This window comes from Trachurus trachurus (genome assembly GCF_905171665.1).
Source record: "Trachurus trachurus genome assembly, chromosome: 6".
Classification (NCBI taxonomy): Eukaryota; Metazoa; Chordata; class Actinopteri; order Carangiformes; family Carangidae; genus Trachurus; species Trachurus trachurus.
Window position 1 is genome coordinate 31,321,535 of NC_139897.1, and position 19,608 is coordinate 31,341,142.

A 19,608-nucleotide genomic window follows, 5' to 3' on the forward strand; every position below is an offset into this window, starting at 1 on the left:
TACCTGAATCAAAACTGTCCCATTTTTGAGGGAACAGACTGTCTCTATTTTGTGCTTTCACCCATGACCCCTATTTGTTTAGAGTTAAACTTTGAAGTGGATGTTCCTTGGTTTTCTGGGCCAACTCTAAAAACCTTTAAAAACTTGGGTATTTATTGATAAATTCACCTTTAGCACTGAGTAATGTCTCAGGTACATGATGGACAAAGCAGGTCTGAAGTGTTGCTGCTGTTTGTCTCTGACCTCTCTGGGCCACCGTAGGAATTGACAGTTTGTGATGACGTCTCGCTCTTGTTTCTATGACTTTGAAAGTTCAAACTGGTCCTTTGCACAAATGGATCCACCATATGAATATGATGTAACTGACTAATGAGATTTTAATAAATTAAAGTCAGTGTGGAAAAAAAAGCACGTTTGTAGGGCGAACTTTGACGGGAGCCACTTGCCCGGTTGAAGAGCGTTAGCTGGGCTGCAGGCTGCCTGCCCGGCTCAATACTGGAGCCACCTCAATAAAAGTATTATCCATCCCTCACGTATACAGAAAAACATATGAAAACACACTGCAAAAACTCAAAATCTTTCAAGAATATTTGTCTTATTTCTTGTCAAAATGTCTCATTTCTAGTCAAAACTAATCTCTTTTCACTTAAACTAAGACTATCCCCTTCAAAATGTACTTGTTTTGAGATAATTTTCACTTGTTTCAAACAAATTTTCACTTGAAATAAGTAGAAAAATTTGCCAGTGAAAGCAGGTTTTTTGTGTTTGTAATAAGAAAGAAAAACTTGCTCCACTATCAGATTTTTCTACTTATTTCAAGTGAAAATATGCTTGAAAGAAGTAAAAAGTCTTTAATAACAAGCTGCTTTTTATGTGATGAGTCTTATTTTAAGTAGAATGAGAATTGTTTTGACTTGAAATGAGACAAATATTCTTGCTAAGATTTTGAGTTTTTGCAGTGCAGGGCCCAGGTTGAAAAAAAAACAAAGTTTCCCTTCAATGGATTTGGTGTCACTGACAGATCTTTAAAGATGTGATTGAAAATAAAAACAAGAAAAAATGATCAACACATTTTAAAAATGTGCATTCTCCGGAGCTCAGTTTGGTCCTGGTAGCACAACTCTTTTAAAAATGTACATGAAATCCACTGGGAAGTTGCATCTGAGCTCCTATAGACCGGTTCTCTCAGGCTATTTACAGAATAATTATAGAAACTTGGTGAAGCCTTGGTAGAAAACTAGCTGTTCCATTGATTTTATATTCAGCTCTTATGTGCAGAGACTGTCACTAATCTTCACTACGACTTAAATCAGTTGCAGCATTACCGTTACCATCAGCATTGTTACAGTTGTTACTGTGATGTTCTGATTAAACCTGACTCTGTATTTAGTCAAATCTTCTTCTACTGGTCCATTAACCACAGAGAAATAAACCTGATTCCTTTTTGTTACTGAACATCTCAGATCTCATTGTATCATTGTAGACTTGGAGGAGCAGCCTGGCTCTGTGTAACTGTTGGAGACAGAATTTCATGAGTTAATGAAGTGGTTTAAAAGGTTAATAAATAAGTATAAATTCATAAATAATTAGTATTAAAAATGAGAGAGTAAAGAGAAAGAAAGAGTTTAAATGTGAGGTCTGCCCATAGAGCTAAGAGAGTCCGGATACATGGCGGACGCCTGGTCAGAAAAGAAAACAGACTACACTATGTTCTAGAGGCGCACACGGTAAATATACTTCTGTTTGCCTGTGTATTATTTTGGTTATTTCTAATGGGACTGTATTCTGTTTATTATTTTGCGCTGCATTGGCCTCATTTAGATTTTTATGTTTCAGTTTTCACGGTGTATCAAGATTGTTTATCGTGTCATCGTTGGAGGAGAATGAGGAGGAAATAAAAAGATGAACCTTGACATCAGTATGATTCCTGGCCTTTTTCAACAACGAGTGCAGCTACAAGTACAAGGGTTAAGGCCTGAGAGTTAGGAAGAGTGAAGTGTTATTGATGTTCAGGCAGCCATTGTCCACATCATTCCTATAATAATTACAAGCATATGTTATAAATTTAAAGTGATTATAATAATTATACATGTTATTTATATGGCAGAAATTGGTGGAGGTGGTCCTGAGAATATTGACCAGTCTATCTATCAGTCTACCAGTCTATGTATCTTCCTATATGTAGTAACCAGATAGTTATTACATAGTAACCAGATAGTTATAGTGATTTGTTTAATGAATCCTGTCACTTAATACTATGTATTGCTGATGCCCTATGATGGCAGCACTAAGAACTGATTATATTATGAGCACTAACTACCTTGTGCCACCGCAAACGTGTGTTATGGCCTTACAAATGTATATTTATTAATGTGAATTGAATGTGTCTTTGGTCTTTTGGTGCTATCGCAAATGTGTGTATTGTCTTACAAATGTATATTTATTAACATGTCTTTGGTATTTTTATTTACCTCATTGTTGCTTTTTTTTTAAGGTTGCCTTTTATCATCAGGCAGAGGGACTGGCGATGAAAATGAGCTTTTTTAGCTAACTCGGGTGCTTTTACGTCACGGTGACAGACAACAGAGATGATGGGTGAGAGGAGATGGTTCAAGAACCACAGCCTTAGTGGTGTTTCTCCCCACTAAGGTTAAATACCTGGGACTCCACAGACATTTTTTTTTTTTTTTTTTTAGAAATGAAGAAGCCTTATTGATGAAAGGTGAAACGTCTTCAAGCAACCAAGAAAAGAAGTCCGGTTGCCTTCGATTCAGCACTTAAAGACTACGATGACCTGGGCCACCTAAGAACCTCCACAGACATGGATCAAAGCTCTTCTATCTGTCTATCTGTCAATGTCAACATTCCAGTTTGTGATGACGTCTCACTCTTTCTTTGACTTTGAATGTACTTTGGACAAATTGATCCACCATATGAAGGTGATATAATTGATTAATGTAATTTTAATAAATGACATTAAAAAAACAGCAACATGTTTCGAGGTTGATTTGATTTATGTCGTCTGAGCAGCAATGCAAACCACAAATATATTCAGTTTACCATGATACAGAACAGAAAGTCAGACAGGGAACAATAAATCCATCCATTATGTATCTGTTTCAAAATCACACCGATGGTTCTGAGGATTTTCTCGACCAGACTTCTGCTGCTTGTTTGATGAAAATGAAGAATTTAAACCCCTGATACAGAAACTCGATCGATCCTCAACATGTAAAACACATATTTATTACCCACTATGAAATTAACAGTTGATTTTTTAGACCTCTTTTTAACACATTTTCAAGCTGATGTGCGTTAGGGTTAGGGTTAGGGTTAGCAACCAGAATACAAGATTGACATCAGGTTGGTCCAATGACAGTTCCCAAATAAGCCCTTGGTTACTGTTGCTATGTCTGTAAAGCTTTCACTCCTATGCTCCTGTAAGAAATACAGAGTTTCCAGTGATATTTGCATCGGTTTCAAAGGAAACACCAGCACATTACTGGATAAACTGTTCAGAGAGAAGCAGTCAGAGAGATCCTTCATAGTTTTCAGTGACGTGTCGGCAGCAACAAGGACTGTTGATTTTCCCATCTATCAACCCACAAATAAAAGTAAGACACGTTGTGAAACTGCAAGTTTTGGACGAGTGATCCATATCCAGCTCTCACCGCTGATTTTTTTGTTTTGTCTACTGCTGTATTTCAGTCAGTGAAAAAAGAAACTGTCCCTGCCTGGAGAATCCCTCGTCTAAAAGCCCAGGTAAAAGCTTTAAAAGTACAAGTATGTATTTAAATTGAGTGGAACACTTTGCTTTGTTATTTATAATTCCAGATTTTCATGGTTCATGCCTTTATTCTTTAAATCAGACGGTGTTGTATAACATTCCCACTGTGACAGGTGTTGAACTCTGGCCTGCTGTTTTTTTTTTTTTTTTTTTTTTTTACCTTTTATCTAACATCCTTGATAAATGCTCCGTCTTTTTCATTAGGCCTGTATTAATCTGAAAACAGCAGGATTTAATAAAATGATGCTGTTTTTAAAAAGTCTTGTAAGCCATTGTTTTACTGCTTCATTTCCATTGAATATAAGAAAGTAGGGATAAGTCGTACACCAGTATGAAATAACATGACACCGTGGACTGGTTTCCCTCCTGTCCTCCACAATGTTTCCAGTCACCAGCCGCCACTGATTCACAACTATGTCACAACACAGTGTAGTGTAAGTACCCGGATGCTGCACACAAAACGGTCCAAAGGTTGAGTGTGTAACGATGGAAACTTCACACCCTCAGTGATCGCTGTCTTGGCTCCGTAGCAGAGTATACACTGCAAAAACTCAAAATCTTACCAAGAATATTTGTCTTATTTCTAGTCAAAACAAATCTCATCATAGGCTACTGAAAATAAGACTCATCACATTAAAAAGTAGTTTATCTTTAGACACTTTTTACTTCTTCCAAGTATATTTTCACTTCAAATAAGTTAAAAACTCTGATGAAGTTTTTCTTTCTTATTACAAGCACAAAAAACTTTCTTTCACCGGCAGATTTTTCTACTAATTTCAAGTGAAAATCTGTCTGAAAATGATCTAAAAACAAGTCTATTTCTAGATGATGAGTCTTATTTTAAGTGAAAAGAGTTTAGTTTTGACTATGAGACATTTTGACAAGAAATAAGACGAATATTCTTCTTATTCTTTCATTCTTTCAAAATAGGAGACACTATAGTCGTACCTGCCCACCACTCAGAATTATGATGCCAGCTTTCCCTTCAGGTATGTTATAGTCATCCCATCAACTAGCCTGACCTGTTCACCTGTGCTATGTGGAGAGAGACAAACACTGTCTACCCAGGGAGCATTGCAGTCAGCTACCTAATTAAGCTAATGCTCAATGAGCGAGTTAAAAAGTCCTCACAGTCTTCAGCCTCATTTTAAAACAAGAACCATGTAAAGAGGTTCTAACTAATGTCTGAGGCTACAGCTGATGGTCTCTAAAAAGACACTAAAGAAAACACATTGCATTGCTGTGTAGAGCTAGCTCGCCATGATACTTTCGGCATGAAAAGAACAAAATATAACTGTTATTTTCTTCTAACTTACTGGCCAATGTTTTCCCCAGTAAGAGGAGCCGGCTGACGCAGCGGCGTAATCTCCACCTGGCATTAAACAGGTGGCGACTGGAAACCGCTGAGCCACACGCACGCCAGCCAGGTGAAGTTGGTAAATAGGCTGTTGCACATGAGAAGACAGTGGCGTGTAATTGTAAACACCGTCTTGATGCATTTCCTCCAGACAGCGGAGGGACCGGTCACCTGCAGCGCTTCAAACTGTTCTGGGAGATGGAGACACTTCACATGAAGCCAGTCTGTCGTCTGTTCACCTGCATCTTTCTGTGTTTACTCCCACCGTGTCTTTGAACAGCTGGAATACCAAGTGGAACTGACATAAAACATGATCGCAACTCACATTTATCTGGGAAAGAACTGTTTCCATCAGAATTTGTTGCATAAACTTTGTATCAATCAAGAGAAAATCCGATGAACTTTACTGTTTCCATCAGACATTTTTAATTCCATATTGCTTCATGTGAATAAAAACATGTGGATGGAAACATGGTTTAATAGTTTGCTCACTATCAGCGTGGGACGTCGCCTGTGTGTCGGAGCAGAAGTGAAACATGACGACACCTGGAGGAGGATCAGAGCAGAGAGCTGGGAACGCCACTCGCCCAAAGAGGAAGTTTTCTGGGACGCATACTTCACATTTAAGCTGCTGTCAAACACTTTGAAAAAACAACATCGATCCATTTCTTTTTCAGATATTCTAAATTTTAAGTTTTAGAAAACAGAGCAGTGGAAACATTCTTGGAAACATAAATATTTTTCCATACAATAGTTTCCATTTTCCAGACTTTTCCAGACCTGGAAATGAATCAAATATACTTTGTTACCCTGAATAAAAATGCTTCATATGATTCACTGCAGTAGAAATACTTTATTTAGTTACAGTAGGAAAGTCAAAGTACTCCCTGTACTTACAGTAACACAGTGTAAAAACGTCATGTGTTTACAGTAAAACAATAAAATACTTCCTGTAGATACAGTATCAGAGTAAAAGTACTTCTTACAACGGATCACAATGAATACTTCTTGTATTTATAATACCAGAGTAAATATTTTTACTCTACAGTAAAAGTATTTAGTTAGGAGTTAGTGGAGTAAAAGTACTTCCTGTACTTGAGTGACAGGTGAAGCTCATTGTTCCTGTTTGACTCAACACCTTTACCTGTGACTGGATCACTGATGATTGACACATTGAAGCTGCTGCAGCGTTTTCTGAGTCTGTGATGTCATAGATGAAGTCATACGTGATGATGTCACATCCTGACAGGTTCACCTGCTGCACTTTACACTTTATTTCACTCCCACAGTCTCATCAGCTGTGGAAACAGCTACAGATCAGACTCACTGCAGAGTCTCCAGTCGAAAGTCTGGACTCTTCACAAGATCATGAAGCTGCTGCAGAGATGAAGAGCTCAGTTTGTTGTAGTAGTATCCTCCTCCTTCCAGCTGCAGTTCTCTCAGGTGGGAGGGGTTGGACTTCAGAGCTGAGACCAGAGAAGAACAGCTGATGTCTGACAACCTGCAGCTCCACAATCTGAATAAAGAATAAAAGAAGAAGATTAAATGAAGAACACACACACACACACACACACACACACACACACACACACACACACACACACACACACACACACACACACACACACACACACACACACACACACACACACACACACACACACACACACACACAGCTGCAGTGATCAGATCATTGATTATTGATCAGACTGAGTGAAATGAGCTGAAAGTGAAGAGTCATTGTCAGTGTGAGAGAAGAACAAGTGGAAACATGAGACAACAACTATTTCAAACGTCCTTCATTCATGACATCAAAGTCAATGATTCAAGTTCTGAGTGAAGATCAATCAGGTTCAGTTGTGGATCAAAGATCTAAGATCTACAACAGTAACAGTCAGTGAACTGACCTCAGAGTCTCCAGTCTACAGTCTGGACTCTCCAGAAAACCACTCAGACCCTTCACTCCTGAATCCTGCAGCTTGTTTCCACTCAGGTCCAGTTCTCTCAGGTGGGAGGGGTTGGACTTCAGAGCTGAGCACAGAGAAGAACAGTTGATCTCTGACAAACTGCAGTTCTCCAATCTGAATAAAGAATAAAATCAGTGAGTTGAGGACAAAGCTCCTTGTTGACAGCGTTCAGTGTCTCATCATCTGTTCAGAGCTGAAGAAGCTTCAGAAAGAACAAGTTTAGAAAATCAAAGTCCAACCGCTGTAGCAACAGGAAGCAGGTTAAACAGTCACATAGAGAGAAAACAGCTCATTAATATTCATGAGAAGCTGCTGCTGCTTCAACACAGACGCAGTGACTCCGCCTCTTCACCTGTCAGCTCCACCTGTGGCTCCATCCAGACAAACTCATGTTGTGCAGCCACATTGATCAGAGATTTACTGACCATGCTCAAGACAACACACATGTGAGGCTGAACTCTGTTACCATGACAACTAACGTGTAGAAACACATGTTGAATGAAGCTCAGAGACAGAAAAACCTGAAACCAGCTTATTATGGGATGTTGGCTTTGAATGTTTCACTATAAACATGACAGAGCCTCAGGAAAGAGGTGGAGCCAGCAGCTATTGATTATAGATCAGTTATTGTCTGATACATCACATGTGTTTCTGTAGTGGAGGTGAAACATGAAGAGAAACAGAGACTGGACTAAAAACCAGTGAGGTGCAGTCAGGGCTTTGATTTATTCACTTCATCTAAAGTTGGATTCTTTTGGACTTTCAGATAACTTTACTACAAGTTCAATGTGTCAGAATGTGGTGATTTTCATGGTCTAATAAAAGCCAGTAAACAGAGCTAGCTTCTGTCCAGGCAGCAGCTGCACAAACCACTCAGCCATGTGTAGTATTACAGAGCAAAGGCCCAGAGCTGCTCTGCCTCTTCTGTCAGTATGGTGTGTATGTGGCTGTTTGCACATGTGCAGTAAGTTCCCACAGAGAGTTCACATGGAGGTGAAGAGGCACAACGCTACGCTGCCTCTTAACTTAACTGCACCATGTCTGAGCTGCACTTCTGTTCACGTTGCCTTGGTGAATGGTCAACACACAGATGTGTCCCCTGGCTTTTTAGCCTCCAGCAGTTTAGCAGCTAATTCAACTGCAGTGATGCTCCACTGGAGAGGTGAACACCTTAATGAGCTTTCATCTGAAGAACAACAGCAGCTTTTATCTGACGGGAGACCAACGCCTGAGCTACGGTGGCTAACAGTTAGCAAGTTTTAACCTACTCTCTCTCTGACACTTAGATACACACACACACACAGCCCAGGTTGTGTGTCTTCTCTGTTGTAAACCTTGTAATAACAGCTTGTTGTGTACAGTTAACATCCTTGTTGCTCAGGTCTGAGTGTGGATTGTGTTAAAGGTTTGTTGTGTGATGTGAGCGGTGCTCCAACATGTGATCCTGTTATTGATCTGAGTTGTGTGTTAATAACAGCTGATGTCAGGACGGCATGGATTGTGGGGAAAAGGTGTTGCACATGTTTAAGACTTGGATCTGTGTGAACCATTGTGCATGAATGTGTTTGTTGTGAGGTTGTTGTGTGATGAGCTGTCTGAGGTGCCGACCCCCCACAGCCCTGGTCTTGGTCTGTGAGCGCCTGCCTACCCTGTCCTACAGCCTCAGTGTGGATCAGTAGAATATCAGCCTCATGTCTGCAGCTCAGTATCAACACAACTTTCACATCACATTCATCTGAGCACAGAAATAAAACAGAGTCTGACCTCAGAGTCTCCAGTCTACAGTCTGGACTCTCCAGAAAACCACTCAGACCCTTCACTCCTGAATCCTGCAGCTCGTTTCCACCCAGGTTCAGTTCTTTCAGGTGGGAGGGGTTGGACTTCAGAGCTGAGACCAGAGAAGAACAGCTGATCTCTGACAAACTGCAGTTCTCCAATCTGAATAAAGAATAAAAGAAGAAGATGAAATGATTGATGACTGATCAGATGTGTCCTGATCAATGATCAGTGTGTAGAGGTAGAGTAGAGGGACTTTGTCCTTGTGTTGTTGTGGATCATCATCATGTGACCTTCTACACACATCATCCACATGTCAGCACAGATTCATCAGCTGCTGCTGACCTCAGATCAGTCTGTCAATATAGAATCAATATCTGATCAATACCTGTTGGACTAAACACTGACTACAACTCTCTGATTCAGGACTGAACTGGATCAAAGACACACACACACACACACACACACACACACACACACACACACACACACACACACACACACACACACACACACACACACACACACACACACACACACACACACACACACACAGGTTCAGTTGTGGATCAAAGATCTAAGATCTACAACAGTAACAGTCAGTGAACTGACCTCAGAGTCTCCAGTCTACAGTCTGGACTCTCCAGAAAACCACTCAGATGCTTCACTCCTGAATCCTGCAGCTTGTTGTCGCTCAGGTCCAGTTCTCTCAGGTAGGAGGGGTTGGACTTCAGAGCTGAGACCAGAGAAGAACAGCTGATCTCTGACAACCTGCAGCTGTTCAATCTGAATAAAGAATAAAAGCAGTGAGTTGAGGACAAAGCTCCTTGTTGACAGCGTTCAGTGTCTCATCATCTGTTCAGAGCTGAAGAAGCTTCAGGTCCAGAGGCTGTGGACACAGTCACAGTGGCTCAGGAGAAACTGTCCACTGTGTGAAGCTGACCTCTGACCCCTCACTGACAGTGGAGTCATGTGACCAGAGGCTGCTTCACAGACACTGTGGACAGGAAGTAAACTCCTTTCATGTCATGTGACCATGAGCTGAAGCTTCCTTCCTGTGGAGCCCAGTGTTGATGTTCATGAGCCTCAGTGTCTCCACAGTGGGATCATCAAACCAACACTGTTCTCTGAGCTACAGGACTTTAACCTGACCTCTCACACTGGGAAGCTGCTTTGACCTTTGACCCTGAACCAAGCAAAGAGGGAAAACTCACATCTACATCACATCTGCTGCTTCAGCTACAGTGGTGATCCAGCTGTTCTGTTAGCAGCTTCATCTGAGAGCAGCTCATCATCATCATCATCATCATCATCATCATCATCATCATCATCATCATCATCATCATCATCATCATCATCATCATCATCATCACCACCACACTGACCTCTGAGTGACCTCTGACCCTTCACCTTCTACCAGCTGCAGTAACATGGAGTCACAATCAGTCGCTGCTTCAAACTGAACTTCACACATTTGAACTGAACACAGACAAAAGTCCAACAGGTCCAGTCAGTGAACTCACCTCAGAGTCTCCAGTCGACAGTTTGGACTCTCCAGTCCAGCACTCAGAACCTTCACTGATGAATCACTCAGGTTGTTTTTATTCATGTTGTTCCCAAATTTGTTACTCAGATCCAGTTCTGTCAGGTGGGAGGGGTTGGACTTCAGAGCTGAGGCCACGACTTCACAGTGACTCTCTGAGAGTCCACAATGAACAAGTCTGTGAAGAGAGAAAATATCAAATGTGTCAGGTGGCGGCGGAGCTACGAACTAAGAGATGTCCTGACCCAGCACATCGACATGCTGCTGTAGATGAATAATTGTACAGTAGATACTGTATGCACTTGTAGTTGTAATCTGATTCTTGTTTATATTTAATTTTTTTTACTAGAAGTTCTAAACTGAGAAACTGAGAAAAACTGTAATAGAGTACTCAGGCAGGATACTCGGGCCACACTGGGCTCCAAACGCTCTGAGGGATCAAAGACGGGGTGAAGGCAGAAGAGAGGAGAGGAGAGGAGAGGAGAGGAGAGGAGAGGAGAGGAGAGGAGAGGAGACTCACTTTGGTTTATGTGATGTAATTTAACAACTTAATGAAAATTGTTCTACAAAAGCATCTATTTGTGTAACCATGGTAACAACTTGGTGTCACTAGTGTGAATAGGAGGAGACTTCAGCAGGTTCTGTGCTGTGTTCTTCTGTTCAAACTTTGTTTACATAAATATGGTTTAGATTTTAGATCAAATCATCCTTTCTTTGTAGCTGAGGAGGAATAATGAAAATATCAAGACACATGATTATTATGAGATGGGAATACAGTGATGGTCTTGGAAATGGTCTCACATTGGTTTACTTTCAGACTTGGACTTGGTCTGTGTGGTGGCATTTTTTATGAGAAATGACAGATAAGCCTGACAACAGCAAGACCAATGAAAAGAAAGTTATGCCACCTTTAAAGACTGAATGTGAATTGTGTTATCATGTCATTAATAATCATCATTTAATGTTACTATGTGTTGATTTAAATAGTTAGAAAATACTTATTTCTTGTGTTTTATGCTGTTTCACTCCACCATAGCTTTATCATCACTGATGGGCCTAAAATCACCCCACCATGGCTTTACCTTCACCGATTGGCTTACAAAAATCATACCATGCCCTTTTGGAGTGAAAGTCAAAAGTGCAAAGTCATGAGACAAGAGTGAACTATGTATGACCCTACCATCTGGTGTTTTGCTGAAAGTTGTTATGCTAATGCTAATGTGGCAAGGCTAACCATGCTAAACGGGATTGCAAAATCCCATGTATGTGTATGGGAAGCCTCTCCGAATGCATTGGGAGAAGGGCTTCATTTGGAAAGGATGTTAGCAAAAATCACGGATTTAGCTGAAGATAAGGTCGAGCCATGGGAAAGTACCCGAAAGACACACACACCAGTATATAAGCCACACTCAGATGATGTGAAAATCGGTCACGTCCACCCGTCTGCCGACGCTGTGTCTTTTTCCGATACTTTGTATCTTGTGGAGTGACTCGGGGCGTTAACTTGTATCTACTTTGTCTGAGAACGAATAAAAGACAACCCTGCTTCAGATCCATCCCTTTCCAGCGTTTTATTCGAGTCTTCAAACCTATTACAATAGAGTGATGCCAAGTAAGTTTAAGGCCCAAACGATATAAACTTATTTGCTTCATTATCTGGACCCCCTCAAAGTCTTAGTCTTGACTTGGTTTTGGTCTTGACTTGGTCTCGGGTTAGGTGGTCTTGACTACAACACTAGCAGTCGTACTAAGACCTGGAAACATCTGGATAAACTCAGGTGTAAGACTTGAATAAAACCAAAAAGTCAACATAAAAGAACAAAATAACTTGTTCTTGATTAAACAGCAACGATCACAACGAGCTGGAGATCGACATGTTGGAGCTCACAGCTTTTACTACACCTCCAAAAAACACAACTGATCTGTAATGGAGTCAAACTAAGAATAATGAGAATAAATAAAACTGTTGACTACTGATCAATAATCATATTGATAATGTCTGGACTCACCGAGCCTTCCTGCAGTTCCTCACAGCTGGGATCAGTCTCAGTCGTCCCTCCTGTATCGTCTTGTACTTGCTCAGGTCCAACTCGTCCAGAACCTGCTCTGACATCTGCAGCATGTAGGCCAGAGCTGAACACTGGATCTCAGAGAGTTTCTTCTCTGATCTGTTCTCTGACTTGAGGAACTGTTGGATCTGCTGATGAACTGACTGGTCCTTCATCTCCGTCAGACAGTGGAAGATGTTGATGCTTCTGTCAGGAGAGATCTTTGTCTTCTTTTCCTTCAGGTTGTTGATGGTTCTCTGGATGGTTTCTGGACTGTTGTCTGTCTGACCCAGCAGACCTCCTAACAGCCTCTGGTTGGACTCCAGAGAGAGGCCATGAAGGAAGCGAACAAACAGGTCCAGGTGACCACTTCTACTTCTAAAGGATTTGTCCAAGACTCTCTTCAGGAAGTCATCCAGGGTTGAATCAACATGTTTTTCTCCCAGGAACTTCTTGAGGACCTGTGTGTTGCTGTTGGTGAAACAGTGGAACATGTAGACTGCAGCCAGAAACTCCTGAACACTCAGATGAACAAAGCAGTAGACTGTTTTCTGGAAGATCACACTCTCTCTTTTGAAGATCTCAGTACAGAGTCCTGAGTTCACCAAGGCCTCTGTGACATCCAGACCACACTGCTCCAGGTCTTCTTGGTAGAACATGATGTTTCCTTCCTCCAGCTGTTCAAACGCCAGCCTCCCCAGCTTCAGAAGAACTTCCTTGTCGGCCTCCGTCAGCTCCTGTGGACTCGTCTCATGTCCTTCACCGTACTTGTTCTTCTTCCTCTTTGTCTGGACCAGCAGGAAGTGTGAGAACAGGTCAGTCGTGGTCTTGGGCAGCTCTCCTCTCTGGTCTGTGGTCAACATGTGCTCCAGAACTGTAGCACTGATCCAGCAGAAGACTGGGACTTGACACATGATGTGGAGGGTCCTGGACGTCTTGATGTGTGAGATGATTCTTCTGGACAGATCTTCATCACTGGACCTCCTCCTGAAGTACTCCTCCATCTGGGCGTCAGTGAAGCCTCGGACCTCTGTTACCCTGTCAACACATGTAGGAGGGATCTGATTGGCTGCTGCAGGTCTGGAGGTGATCCAGACCAGAGCCGAGGGAAGCAGATTCCCCTGGATGAGGTTTGTCAGCAGCACGTTGACTGATGACGTCTGTGTGACATCAGACACAACCTCCCTGTTGTTGAAGTCCAGTGACAGTCGGCTTTCATCCAGGCCGTCAAAGATGAAGAGAAGTTTACAGACAGCCAGCTGCTCTGCTGTGACCTTCTGTAATGTTGGATGGAAAACATGGAGCAGCCTGAGAAGACTCAACCGCTGATCTCTGATCAGGTTCAGCTCCCTGAACGAAAGCAGAACCAGCAGACTGACATCTTGGTTCTCCAAGCCCTCGGCCCAGTCCAGAGTGAACTTCTGCACTGAGAAGGTTTTTCCAACGCCAGCGACGCCGTTGGTCAGAACCACTCTGATGGGTCTCTGTTGGACAGGTGAGACCGTAGAGACGTCCTCTCTCTGTTGGACAGGTGAGACCGTAGAGACGTCCTCTCTCTGTTGGACAGGTGAGACCGTAGAGACGTCCTCTCTCTGTTGGACAGGTGAGACCGTAGAGACCTCCTCTCTCTGTTGGACAGGTGAGACCGTAGAGACGTCCTCTCTCTGTTGGACAGGTGAGACCGTAGAGACGTCCTCTCTCTGTTGGACAGGTAAGTCTTTAAAGATGTCTTTGCACTTGATTGGAGTGTCATGGAGGGTCTTCTTCTTGGACGTTGTCTCCAGCTGTCTCACCTCATGTTGGGTATTAACCTCTTCACTCTGTCCCTCTGTGATGTAGAGCTCAGTGTAGATCCTGTTGAGGAGGGTTCCACTTCCTGTTCCACTTCCTGTTGCCTCAGTTCCTTCAGTCACTCGTTCACATCTGCTCCTCAGACTGATCTTATGTTGATCTAAAACCTCCTGCAGACCACGATCTGCTGAGAGAGAAGAGACAGAGTCAGACTGAAGACAGAGAGTCTGACAATCTGATCAGATTATTTTCATCAGCTACAGAAAAACTACAGACAACAAAGAGAAGGTTTGAATCATCATCTTAAATGTCAGTGCTGTGTGATGGAACAATGACTCTGGAGAAAACAACAGGTCCTGGTTTCACAAATGACCACATCAGCAGACAGATGTTCACTCTCACTTTGTCCACAGCTGCTCTGATTGGCTGTCTGCAGCTCACCTCTGGTTCTGGGTCTTTTTCCACACTGGGGACAGGAGGGGGGTCCTGAAGAACCAGACTGGTCCCAGTCTGAGGTGAAGCACTGTCTGCAGAACCAGTGTCCACAGCTTGTGGAGACTGGATCCTTCAGGACGTCCTGACAGAGACCACAGCAGGACAGCTGCTGGTCCACAGAGACACCACTCCTCTTCCTCCTGTCAAGACATTTCTGGATCAACAACATGTCACAACTCCACATCTGAGCTCTGATTGGTTAACCTCCTCAAGGGGGCGGGGCTTCAGTAAGCAGAGGAGCAGAGAGAGAGAAAGTAGAGGAAGACGAGTGTAGAGAGACGAGCTGAATGAAGACCTGGTCCTGAACTGGTCTGGTTTCTGTCTCTGTTTATCTGTTGACCTTAAATCTGGAGTCTAAAACAAACTCCCTGTTAGTTTGAGTCTCTTCAGTTCTGCGTCGTCTCGTCTGGTTCTTACTCCAAATGTGTGAAATGATTGAGAAGCTGTTGGTGGTGTTTTCCTCTTTCAGACACTGATCATGTGTTTGATGTTGGTTCTGGACTGAGTCCTATCAGCTCTTTAACTAATGAGCTCCTCATCCAGACGCTGCTGTGTGGCTCTAATGAACCTGTGTTGGAGCTCTGATCCAGTGTGAGGAGACTGAAGCTGACAACAGAAGCTTCAGCAGCTCCACCTGAGCTTCACTACATGTTGTGGAGAAGCTCAGACAGGAAACAGGAAACACTGATCACTCAGTGATCAGTGTTTCCTGATTTCCTGATTTCCTGATTTTCCTGATTTCCTGATTTCCTGGTTAAAGGCTCAGACGTGTGGATCATTAAAGTGTTGGTGCAGCAACGTTCACACTGACTGAGGCTGATGACACAGGAACATGAGGACGCTGAGCTTCATCAGTCTGATGGACAGAGTGTGTGTGCATGTTTCTGTCTCTGAGGTTTGTTGTGAACCTTCAGAGTCTGATGGATCTGGTTCCTGGTTTCTCTCTGTTTCCTTCACATGAGTCTAATGACTGAATCATCTTCAACTCAGTTTACAGTAGAAACCGTCTCTTACCATGACTCTGAAGGTCCAGGTCCAGGTCCAGGTCTGAACAAAATAGGCCAATCTTTGGACCGGTCACTCCTCATGGACAGACAGATGGATCCTGGAGACTCTGCTCTCAGTCTGTGGTTCTGACCTCTGCAAACACAAACATGTTTTTATTCACATCACATTGATCACTGATCAGTTCTCTGATCACAGATGCATTGTGGGAAGTCTCCAGTGACGTCAGCGCCCAGCACCACACACTGTAGTGAAGGATGGAAGCAACACAGCAGCATCATAGACAACAGTGTAGAGTCAGTCAGACATTAACTGTGTCCAGCTGCTGAACATCTGTCTCACATCAGCTCTACACAGGATCACACACTGACACTGACACACACACACATACAGAGGACACACACACATACAGAGGACACACAACACAGGCAGGCTTGTGGAGTAATGGATTACATGTAATGGCGTAAGAGAAAAAAGAAGGAAACTGTAATCTGTTACAGTACAGAAAAAATATGTCATCAGATTGCTGGTCTGTTTGATAACATGGGGATTACTTCTTGTCAGGATTACATTTTTAAAATGTTGCAGTTGTCCTCCTCCACTATTATTTTTTATTTCCTTCATGACGTCCTGTCAGCTTCAGGACTCTGACTGACCGGTGACTCATGGTCGTTTGTAAACGGGAGTTTGTCCATTGTGTTTTATTTTGAAATTTACCGGCTGCTCGGTGAGTTTGACTTCCTGTTTTGAGTGATCTAATCAATGTGGATTAATGTGTGCTGGTTGTGTGATATTTTTAAAGGGATAGTACAACCTTTTGGCTAATTGGCCCATTGCCATAACCCCTATAGTCATAGCAGTAGGTTCGTTACCTTTAATTGTCGGTGCAAGCTATTTTTAGAACGGCGGAGCAGAGCCGTGAGCTGCTCAGAGCTACGCTACGGAGGCTCATGGGATTTCTTGGTCACTCAGCCACTCCCTATTTAAAGATGGCTCTCAGCCACTATCGAATGTTTGCCTGATGAAGGTCGGTTAGACCGAAACGTTGCAGCAATAAACAGTCGATGAAGCAAGTTATTCAGTGTGCAGGACTCCACTTTCTTTCCATTTCTTTGGTTTCCCCCATCAAACTCATCAAATACACAATCCAACAACTCCAAGATGACTGTTGTCATCTGCTGTGAATGTGGTGACATAGGGACGAGGGCGGGGACTGCTAACTCCATCGGCTGACAGGAAGTTAGCCAAAACCACCGGATCGCTTACTTCTGCTTCAACTTAAAAACGCTCTGGTGGACAAGTTGTGACCTGCACATTCACCACGCTATGAGATAATAACACAACGTTACCAGACAGAGTTGTTTTAGAGGTAAATGCAGAGACTGCTTGATGAAAAGCTGTCCCCGATGGAAATGCGCATCAGCGGTTTTGCATGAATTTACTCCCATGAGCCTCCGTAGCTCTGAGCAGCTCACTGCTCTGCTCCGCTGTTCTAAGAAAAAGTTTGCACCGACAATTAAAGGTAACGAACCTACTGCTAAAACTATAGGGATTATGGCAATGGACCAATTTTCCAGAATGTTGAACTATACCTTTAATTTGAATATTTGGTAATGAAGTAATCCAAAAGTAACTAAAAAAGTAATCATTACTTGTACTTGTGATACTTAGAGTTAGTAGTTAGTAACTTAGAGTAAGTTACTGATGACATTATTTTAACATGTAAATTGTAATTATATTGTACTGGATTACATATTTAAAGTAACCCTCCAAACCTGCACACTGGTCTGAATCTGGTCTCTTACTGTGACTCTGGAGGTCCAGGTCCAGGTCCAGGTCCAGGTCCAGGTCCAGGTCCAGGTCCAGGTCCAGGTCCAGGTCCAGGTCCAGGTCCAAGACTGAATCGTGGAGGATTCCATTCTTTGGACCAGTCACTCTTCATGGACAGACAGATGGATCCTGGAGACTCTGCTCTCAGTCTGTGGTTCTGACCTCTGCAAACACAAACATGTTTTTATTCACATCACATTGATCACTGATCAGTTCTCTGATCACAGATGCATTGTGGGAAGTCTCCAGTGACGTCAGCGTCCAGCACCACACACTGTAGTGAAGGATGGAAGCAACACAGCAGCATCATAGACAACAGTGAAGAGTCAGTCAGTCATTAACTGTGTCCAGTGTCCAGCTGCTGAACATCTGTCTCACATCAGCTCTACACAGGATCACACACTGACACTGACACACACATACATACAGAGGACACACACACAGGCAGGCTTGGGGAGTAATGGATTACATGTAATGGCGTAAGAGAAAAAAGAAGGAAACTGTAATCTGTTACAGAAAAATATGTCATCAGATTGCTGGAATATTTGATAAAATGAGGATTACTTCTTGTCAGGATTATATTTTAAAATGTTGCAGTTTTCCTCCTCCACTATTATTTTTTGTTTCCTTCATGACGTCCTGTCAGCTTCAGGACTCTGACTGACCGATGACTCATGGTCGTTTGTCACGGGAGTTTGTCCATTGTGTTTTATTTTGAAATTAACTGGATGCGGTGAGTTTGACTTCCTGTTTTGAGTGATCTAATCGATGTGGATTGATGTGTGCTGGTTGTGTGATATTCTTAATTTGCATATTTGGTATTTAAGTAATCAAATAGTAACTAAAAGTAATTTGGTTGATTACTTTAATTGTGTGATACTTAGAGTAAGTTACTGATTGCATTCTTTTTCAAATGTAGTTTGTAATTATACTGGATTACATATTTAAAGTAACCCTCCAAACCTGCACACAGACTGAATCTGGTCTCTTACTGTGACTCTGGAGGTCCAGGTCCAAGACTGAAGTCTGGAAAATCTCCCATGGACCGGTCACTCCTCATGGACAGACAGATGGATCCTGGAGACTCTGCTCTCAGTCTGTGGTTCTGACCTCTGCAAACACAAACATGTTTTTATTCACATCACATTGATCAGTGGACACACACACACACACGTTTCCTCTTCTGTGACGTCACACACACTTCAGGTTTTTATCTGGTCTCTTACTGTGAGTCTGGAGGTTCATGTTTGGACCGGTCACTCTCCAGAGACTTTGATCTGTCCTCCTGTTCCTCCACATTAACACTCATCTTCAGGACTTCAGTCAGTCTGAGAGGGAAACCAGTAACACACACACACACACACACACACACACACACACACACACACACACACACACACACACACACACACACACACACAGAATCAAGACACACCCAAATCCACTGAGGACAAACTATAATCACTTCCTTGTCTGATCCGGTTGTCGACCTCCACCACTCATAGTACTTTGATATTAAATCCATGTTCATCCAGTCACCGTGACCTTTGACCTTTGATGTTTGTTGTGAGTTTGAAGAAGTTGTGTGGAGGTGAATCTGAGACAATGTGCTGACGTATGTACGGACTACGTCTGACTCTTCTTCCCTCCACAGTCCACACAGACACACTGACTCTCACACTCTGACACAACAACAACAACAACAACAACAACAACAACAACAACAACTATAATAATAATAATAATAATAATAATAATAATAATAATAATGTTGTGTTGACACTCACTCGTCTCCGACTTCAGTTTCTCTCCTTCTGCTCCGTTCACTCTAACATGGCGTCTGAACACCTTTACCTTTTATCTCCTCCCTCTGCTCTGTGTTTACAGGAAATCACAAGTTCATGGTGACAGGGGGAGGGGAAGTCTCTTTCTACAGTAGAGTGGCGCCACCTGCTGGGTAACTCATGGTATTACACCTGTATGGACAGATGAACTCTGACACCATGAAT

General features: G+C 42.6%; 1 protein-coding gene across 1 annotated transcript in view; it reads right to left on the minus strand.

The window, feature by feature from the left end:
• Positions 1–19,608, minus strand: part of LOC310987534 (NACHT, LRR and PYD domains-containing protein 3-like) — a 192,529-nt gene that overhangs the window by 23,270 nt on the left and 149,651 nt on the right. The window contains exon 18 of the mRNA XM_083973841.1: positions 7,052–7,225. Coding sequence (XP_083829967.1) covers positions 7,052–7,225 — 174 coding nt within the window. The remainder of the gene's footprint in view (positions 1–7,051; positions 7,226–19,608) is intronic.